The sequence below is a fragment of the Austrofundulus limnaeus genome, unplaced genomic scaffold (assembly GCF_001266775.1).
Source record: "Austrofundulus limnaeus strain Quisiro unplaced genomic scaffold, Austrofundulus_limnaeus-1.0 Scaffold99, whole genome shotgun sequence".
Taxonomy (NCBI): domain Eukaryota; kingdom Metazoa; phylum Chordata; class Actinopteri; order Cyprinodontiformes; family Rivulidae; genus Austrofundulus; species Austrofundulus limnaeus.
This window is the reverse complement of record NW_013952501.1, coordinates 1046024-1054962: the sequence shown is the minus strand read 5'-3', so window position 1 is coordinate 1054962 and position 8939 is coordinate 1046024. Positions and strand designations below refer to the sequence as shown.

At 42.2% G+C, this 8939-nt stretch overlaps 1 protein-coding gene across 2 annotated transcripts in view; it reads left to right on the top strand.

Annotated features, from left to right (window-relative positions):
- The window catches only part of pcdh7a (protocadherin 7a), a 55459-nt gene extending 49553 nt beyond the window's left edge, over positions 1 to 5906 (top strand). For both annotated transcript variants that reach the window (XM_014013283.1, XM_014013282.1), the window contains exon 6: positions 2097 to 5906. In XM_014013283.1, the coding sequence (XP_013868737.1) occupies positions 2097 to 2629 (533 nt within the window). In that variant the 3' untranslated portion in view covers positions 2630 to 5906. The remainder of the gene's footprint in view (positions 1 to 2096) is intronic.
- Positions 5907 to 8939: the final 3033 nt, after the last annotated feature.

Genomic DNA, 8939 nt, shown 5'->3' with positions numbered 1-8939 from the left:
CACACACTCACACACACACACACACACACACACACACACACACACACTCGGAAACATAGCGGTAAAAGACTCTTTGGAACCTTGACTTGCTGTCAAGGTCTCAGGAGTTTTTTTATTCTTCTCTCGTGATGGAAATGTATTTTACACTATAAAGCAGCTGTCCTTTGTGTCTTTGCATGCACTGCTCAAAGTGTATTTGCGCACAAGGCCTCCACGTATTATGCCAGCAGATTTTTTTTTCTTTTTTCCGAACAGTTAATGTGCGAGAGAACCCTGCGCCAGAGTCGCAGCCATGGCCTTAAGCCTCCCTGTCAATGACAAAAATTCTTTTTGTTCCTCTCTTCGCCACATACGGCCGAACAAGCGTCAGAACAGCGGCAGCTCACCAAGGTCACCATGTCCATGGAAACTGACTGCTTCTGGGGTGCTCGGTGTGCTCCCAGCAAAATGATCTTTTTTTTTGTTAGTAGTATTAGTATTTTTTTATCAGTGTGAGAAAGCATTGGAAATTTTTGGAGTCTAATAAGTTTTTGTCACGGTCTAATGAAAGGAGGATTTGACCAAAGAATTTGTTGGCCGACTATAATTATTACTTATAATAATGTGCTTGTTAGGGGTGTTGAATTTACTGATACTTTAAATGCCGGTTTACAAATTCAACAAAAAAAACTCTCAGGATGGAACACACAAAATATTTTTTATATTAGGTTTAAGTAAGTTTGAAGAGAAGAAAAAGAAAAGAAAAATTCTAATTGGGTTTATTATTATGTGAAAAATAGTCCCATTTTCTGCAGGGAGCAAAAAGGAGGGGGTGGTAATATTAAATTGCATTATATATGTATATTCAGGTATGTTCCAAATATAGATGCAGCCAATTTTAAACAAGTAGAAGTTGCTGTAAAACATAACTTTAGTGACTTAAATGAGTGTAGCAGCCCATTAGCAGACTGAATGTGATTCAGATGGGAAACACAGGGACTTTCTGGTTTTTATATAACAATGTGCCACATAAAGGCACCTTTAAATACATAGAAATAAAGAGGAAAATACAACTGAAATAGCCATCCAGGGCAAAAGTTTGCACTTTGACAAATTTATCAAATCCTAGCTTAATAAATCTTTTCCTTAAAGGCCCGGTCGGTGGTCTGGTGATTTGTTAAAATTAGTGGCATGCCACCAGCAGCTCATCGTTTGGTGTAGATGTGCCAAACCAGCCACTAAATCTGGGCCGTGAAAATGCGTTGGCATATAGTCGTACAACAAAGAAACAGAGCAAAGGTTTTTGCTGACTGCAGATTGTTGCATGTAGCTCTGACACAACTGTTTTCATAACTCTGATGTGCTCCATGTGCTTTGCACCTTAGAGGACCTTCTACAAGCACAAAGTTATTTAAAAAAAACATAACATTATTGATTTTAGGAGTGAACCATGACAGCTTCATTATATAGTTTGCAGGGAACGTCATATTTACTTTGTCTCTGATTTTTGTTATTTTTGTCTCAGTGTAGCAGCCTCTCAGTCTGGAGCTGATTGGTTTAAATAAGCGCAGCCTTTCACCTCTGCAGGAAATCTGCATTCAGTCACCGGCATCCTCGCTAACCTTCTCAATGAGCTCTCATGGGACGAAGCAAATATTTCAAACATATGATCTTCACCTTGCACATAAAGAAATATGTATTTAAACTGGTGATAATTACATTCCCCGTGGCACTGCTGGTTGTTTGGGTTGACCTCACCTTTAAACCTTTCGTGTAACGCTGAGCACAGCTTGGTGTTTCACTGTCCTTTCCACATCAGCAAATTTCATTTTGCTCCAACATCATTTTCTTTTTTTTTATTTTTATTTTTATTTTTTTGCTTTTCATGTTCTCTTCGAGATCCCATTGATTTTGTATTTTTTTAGTTTTAATCTGTTTTTCTTCTCTGTACAATATTTAGCTTAGCTGCGGTTTTTATTTGCGTTTTTTTTCTCATGGGGCAGTTTTTATTACATAACTCTAGTCTGGCACTTTTTTTAGTTTCTCTGTGAGTCCCTACATCTGTAACGAAAAAAAATTCAAACAAAAAACAAATTGTACTCTTTCCCTGTATGCAGACGCCAGACAGCTGCCAGATGTGGCTCTGACAGGAAAGTGCACCAGGGAGTGTGATGAGTTCGGCCACTCGGACACGTGCTGGATGCCGGTCCGCGCCTCGCCGCGCCAGCGCCACGGTAGCGACCCTCCCCGACTGTCAACGTTCGCCCCGGGGGACGACAACAACAACCTGCGCGGCAACGACCGTGAGAGCGACAGCGAGAGCGCTGGCAGCGCGGGGAGCTCCGAACCAGGAGTGGTGGTCAGCGCAGAAGGTCAGAGGTTGCCCTTAGCCAACGGCGACCCTCTCGGCACCCTGGGTCGGGGAGACCGCAACAGGAACATGGGCGATCACAACCGCAACCTTCTAAACCGCAAAATGACTTCCACTTCCTACGACACGTTCAGCGGCGCCAGCCTCGGGCGGCGCCAGCCAGAGGAGGAGGGAGGAGAGGGCCAGAACCCACCGGAGGTCATACCGTTGGCACGAACGGGAGGGGACTACAAGACGACTTCCTGTCTCACGCTGTCACGCCGTGAGGTCTACCTGTGACGCCCTCTCGGTGGAGCAATCCACCACCGCCATCGTCATAATCATCTCCTCCCTTTGTTGGAAAAAGAAATTGTACCAGCAAGCCATCAGTGTGGTGAAACCTTTAATCCGTGAGGATGTGAAAACGTCAAAAGGGATGCTTTTTCAAAGCTTTCATCTAACTGTAACTTTCAAAATCAGACTAATATTTAGCTTATAAGTACTTAAACTTATAAGAACTCATCAATCAGCTCTTCTGACTGAAAGTGCTTTCTGAAAACTGTTTTTAACCGCCTCTGAAAGCTACCTACAAGCAAAGACGGTGTGTCCACATGGAGGAGAACACTCTTTTCTTCTTCTTCTTTTTTAAAAATCAAATCCAATGCATGCCTGACCCTTTGACCATAGAGCTATTTATGCGAAGAAGACTGTGTGCATTCTGAGGCTCTGGGTGCATTTAAAAAAAATGAAGCCAGAATGGGATTTCTCTGATGAAGCATCTGCAAAGAAAAGACTGCTGAGGTTTCATCCTGTCGAAAACGAGCAAAAAAAAAAAAAAAAAAAAAAAAAAATGGGGCAGATCAGTTTGGATCTAATTCAAACTTTTTAAATTAATCGTATCATAGTAAAGGTGGGGGGAAATAACCAGCTCAGTAAGAATCATTTATCATAAACAAAGTGTGACGAATAAAGCACCTAAACCAGAAGAAACAGTGTTAGAAGAAAGACTTAAGATATTTACGATAAAGGTTCTCACCCGAGTGTCGCCGGTGCCAGAGGATTCAGCCTTGTGTGAAAATATTTGTTTCTAATTTTCCCTTCACATCTTGTTAGTATGTATATATCATATGTGTGTGTTTGATGAAGCAGCAGTGTTCTTGTTTTGCTGCTCTCTGCCATTTCAGAGTTCATTCCACATCTGATACGCCCACCCTATTCGATAAACACGCTCTCAGTGACACACATCCAAGCATGCAAACATATCCTGTGCATACACAAATATGGCCACAGTTTGTGTCATGAATCAGTGGCTGTGTGGAGTAAAGATCATTATAACCTGCTGTTGCCTTCATACAGGAAAAATCATGAACACACACAAGCACATTAACAAGTAACCAGAAACAAAAACACCTGTAAAGTACTGGGTTCATCTGTGTGTAGGGTTTTTCTTTTTTTTTCTCTTTAACATATTGCCTCATTAAACTAGCTGTAGCATTTTGCCTGCTCTTTCCTCAGCCCGTATTTTAGACATGAAACGTATTTAAATAATAACCCATCTCTTCGACTGACTGACTGATGCGTGAGGCGACATAAAAGAGAATTTTAATCTCATCCTCTGTAAGAATTAATAGAAACTGTCGGAGAAAGAGATGTTCTGCATACTGTAAGTATTTAAAAACCAAGTCTTTCGAATGTCTGTAAGAAACAAAAAAAAAAGCAAAAGAGACTGCATGATAGAACAATAATGCAAAGTTTTTTTTCTTTTTGTTTTTTAGACTTCATGTTTTTTCTCCCCCTAAAAAACACTATTTGGATACATGTGTGCTAACAGGGGAGGAACGGAGATAGCGATGGCGTAAGGGGATTTAACAGCAGTGGGTAAATGTTTGGGTCTTTCTCTCAGTTTATTTTTATTTCTTTTCAGCTCTGGAGTTAAAACATGCCACAGGCTGTAACTAAAAATAATAAATAGGAAAAAAAAATGGAAAAAAATAAAGCAGACTAGTGTAGCGGGAGCAGTAGAGGGAAGGGAAGGTACTGGTCCCCCACGTGGCGCTGACCTGAGCAAAGCCCCCCCGCACCGCCGTGCTGTACGGTGCAGATAACGGAACGCCTTCACGTTCGCCCTTCCCATCAGCCACCGCTTCCACACGACTCACGGAGCGAACGCACTCCGCTGTGTTGTGCCGAAACAGTGGGTGTGGATCTAGGCCGGCGCATCTTAACTCCCATCATCAGAGCGTGTGTGGCTCGGCGGTGCGATAGGGATAATAGGGTTAGGTCGACCCTGCGCTCTTAATGAGTTTCCTTTCTCCTTCTCTTCGCCAGTTCTCGGCCTGTTCTGATCTCATTAAAGTGCGGGTAGGCAAATGGAACACCACTGGAAACTGCCGGCACCTGTGTCTTCTATTTTCTCTGCCTGTTTTTTTTTTCTTTTTTTTGGTTGAGGGGATCAGACGAGGCTAAAGAGACATCCTCGTTAGGGGTGGTGAGACTAATGAGCAGCTCAGGTGTGCAGCAGTGTTTAACCTGCTCTTACTGCTGCTGCTTGACTGACAGATTAACATCCTGGAGGGGGGGGAGAGAAAGCAGTAATCATGACACCGCCTCACCGTTTGAGAGGGGGTAATTAGGATGAGAGATGCTCTGTTTGTGTAATTACACGCTGTAAACCTGTATATACTTTAAACTTTATTACTCTGTGAACAATCCTAAGCATTGAGCCCACTGATGTATTTAGTCCCTTTGCCTTCAGCATCTTCCTGTACATGGCTGTTCACTGAGCTCTGGTTTTGGTGGACTGGAAAGCTTTGGAATTCATCTGCTTCTCAAGGCTGAAAACTGTGGAAATTCCGAGGGACAGATTTTCTGCGAGGAACAAGTTTTTGTCTCAGAATCAAGGACAGAGACTCTCGACGCAGCCACCCCTTCCCTGCCTCTTCGTAACGGCACATATCTTTTCAAACTGCTGTTTTATTGCAGAACCCACAATGGCACCTTTCAAATCCCTCCAATTTGGATTCAAGGGAACTTACTGTACATAAATCTTTTTGGGTGCGACTGTTTAATTTTTAATTTTATTTTTTTATACTGCACGTTTAAACATGAATATCTTTTAGTTGACTGCAAAACAAAGAGAGGAAACGAACAGCATCAGCTCTTAGATGTATCACCCACTAACGGAGATGTTTTTAAAAAACAGAAAGAAAAAAAACAGACACTTCAGTGGACATTATGTACCTGCTGTTCTCCTCCTGTTATCCTCGCCTTGTACATATAAAACTACACTGTAGACAGACTACTGAAAACTGTAACAGATAATGGCATGCTTAAGGATCAAATCTGCACTTGAGTAAAAAAAGAGTAAAACTTGGAAAAAAAGGTTTTTATTTCCTTTTGTTTATTCCGGGGACTGGCTCAGTTTTTTGGGTTTCTTTTTTGGCTGCTCCCTTCCTGTAATTACACATTGAACGAATTGCATTTGCTTTCATGAGGATGGAGAGGAGTTACTGAATGGTTTGGTATGAAAATGAATCATGTAAAAGTTTGACTTTGGCATTAAAAACTTCAAACACTTTTGCCTGACTTCTTTCTCCATGCACATCATCCCTCCCTCCTTTATCTCTGCACACTTGACCCAAAATGGGTCAAGTTTCTCCTTAGGATTTCTGCCCAACTCCAGAGATCACGGGGTGAGAGGTGGGCTACATCCTGGACAGGACCCTAATCCATTTTAGGGGACAAGAACAATCATTCAACTACACATTCACAAAATGTACCAATTAACCTAACATACTTGGTCTCAGACTTGAGTAGCACAGGATCTCCCCAAATGAGTTTCAAACCCATGACCTTCCTGCAAAGCAGCAGCATAATTATACCAGTCTTCTACTGTTCCAATCCAATTCATGCTTTCTTTAAAGTGCCATATTTTCTTTTGAACTTGGCTCAGCCAAAGGGAAACAGGAAGTGGCATCAAAGGGGAAAGTAAACTCCTTGGTCTTTGTTTATTAAAGCAATGTTATCTGAACTCTGACTCGTCTTCATCTCTCTAAAAGTGACTCAAAATAATCTAAAGAAATATCAGATTCTTCTCTACAGGCTGTGATAGCCATTGTAGCCATGCTCTTTTCAAATTCCGACATTCCCCTTTGCCATCACTTCCTGTTACTTCACATGTAAATATCTCAGCAACCATTCATCTTAGTGGAATGAATTGTATTTGTTTTGCAATATATAGTATTATCAAGATTAACTTTCCAAAAATGTATTTATTTACTACAAAAGCTAGATGTCATGGGCACTATAAAGGAATGCATATCACCCACTTCCTTAGAGAAGGTTCATCATATTGAGAATTGAGTTATAGCTGTTTTAGTTAAATCTTGAAAAGAACATTATAGATGATTTCATGCTGTATAGCAGATGTTATGCTAAGGGTATGTGTTGAGAATGACTTTAGCTACTACTACGTCAAATTTTAGCTCAATATCGAAAAAAATGGACAAAGTTATAGCTATTTTTGTTTGCTAATATTGATTAGCTGTGGTGGATGACTTGCTTTAGATGGACTTCAAAAGTTCATCAGTGATTATTTTCTGGAAGCTTCATTTAAATTGGTCCAGTGGCTCATGAGATATTTTGCCAACAGACACAAACACAGAGACAAGGGCAAAAACAGGCCTGTCCATCTCTCAGCAGCAGGTGAGAAATATAACAGCTCAGTGTATCCTTTACATGTGCAGAGAGTGATCCGATTGAGACCATCAGAGGGGTTCTGAATCAAAGTTTTGGCCTGACATCTGTGACCATTTGATGAAAGAATGACAAGACCTTGTTTTTAATCTTGTTTAAAGTCAAAAATGGAAGAAAGTTTAACATCTGATCAGTTTTGAACTTTTTAAAAAAGAGGGGAAAAAATCCCTTTGAAGCATGACTCCTTATTTTACGTAGCTCTGTAATGTAATTTTGCAACAGAAATGACATAATCTGAGATAAAGCACCAAGATGCAGGTCTGTCCATCATCTTAATCTTTTGAAAGGTTAATGTGCTGAACTTGATCCCGCTCCGTGAAAACTTTTCAAATGTAGAAGCAATTTGGACTTAAGACTTATCTGGAAAAAAGGAAAATTCATAGGTGTTAACTGCTGCAGAGATTAGCGTGAAGGACTTGAAAATGTCAAAAAAAAAAAGAAAGAAAGGGTGGGGAATGGAAAACGACCTGCAATGTGTGTTTTGTTTTGTAAAGCGAGCAATACTGACACCATGTGGTTAAGAGTCAGTGCACTGTGATTCAGTCACACAGAGACATCCTGAACTGCAAAGAATTTGGATTCTCATTACTTTTATTTTGTGGGTTTTTTAAAGTTTGTTTGCAAAGTCATTTGGGAGTATAAGGCCTTTTTTTCATTATTATAGTCTGATTAAAGATGGATCTGCAACTACAAAAGTAGAAATGTTGTGTAAAATAAACAATCAAATTCAGCGACAGCAGCAGAAGACCACACGTGTCACATCTGTCAGTTAAAAACAAGAAATTAAAACTCCAATTCACACAGACTCACCAAATTTGGACAAAAAGAAATTGGAAAAATGGGATGAGTCTCGATTCACTGAACTTCATGGTCTCCAGGGTCACCAGATGTCAGTCCAGTCGATCACCTTTGGGATGTGGCGGAACAGGGGACTCGTGTTATAAACATGCAGCCGGTAATTCTGCAGTATCACCTTGATGCTGTCATGTCAATATGGACCAAAATGAATTTGTTGAGTTTACAAAAGTGGTGCACAATCCTGGTCCTCAAGGGCCATGTCCTGCAGGTTTTAGTTGCTTCTCCACAGCTGTCTTCTTTTTAACTGATACCTTGAGAACTTGATGTTTCACGAGCCTTAGTGGGCTCCACGCTTTTTGAACCACTGGAATAATCTCTCCTTGGGCTGCCATCTTACCTCTCCTTGGGCTGCCACCTTATTGTGGTGGAGAGGTTTCAGTGTCCCAAAGATCCTAGGAGCTATGTTGTCGGGGGCTTCATGCCCCCAGTAGGGTCACCCAAGGCAAACAGGTCCTAGGTGAGGGATCAGACAAAGTGTAGCCCAAAGACCCCTATGATGAATACGATGGATGGATTCAGTGTTCCCTTGCATGGATGCGGGTCACCAGGGCCCCACTCTGGAGCCAGGCCTGGAGGTGGGGCACGTTGGCGAGCACCTGGTGGCCGGGCTTTTACCCACAGAGCCCAGCTGGGCACAGCTCGAAGAGGAGACGTGGGTCCCCCTTCCCATGGGCTCACAACCTGTGGGAGGGGCCGTAGGGGTCGGGTGCAATGTGTGTTGGGCAGTGGTCGAAGGCGAGGACCTTCGCGGTCCGATCCCCGGCTACAGAAGCTGGCTCTAAGGTTGTGGAATGTTGCCTCTCTGGTGGGGAAGGAGCCTGAGCTGGTGTGTGAGGTTGAGAGGTTCAGACTAGATATAGTTGGACTCACCTCGACGCACCGCTCTGGCTCTGAACCCAGTCTCCTCGAGAGGGGTTGGACACTTTTCCACTCTGGAGTTGCCCATGCTGAGAGGCGCCGAGCAGGAGTGGGCATACTTATTGACCCCCATCTCGGT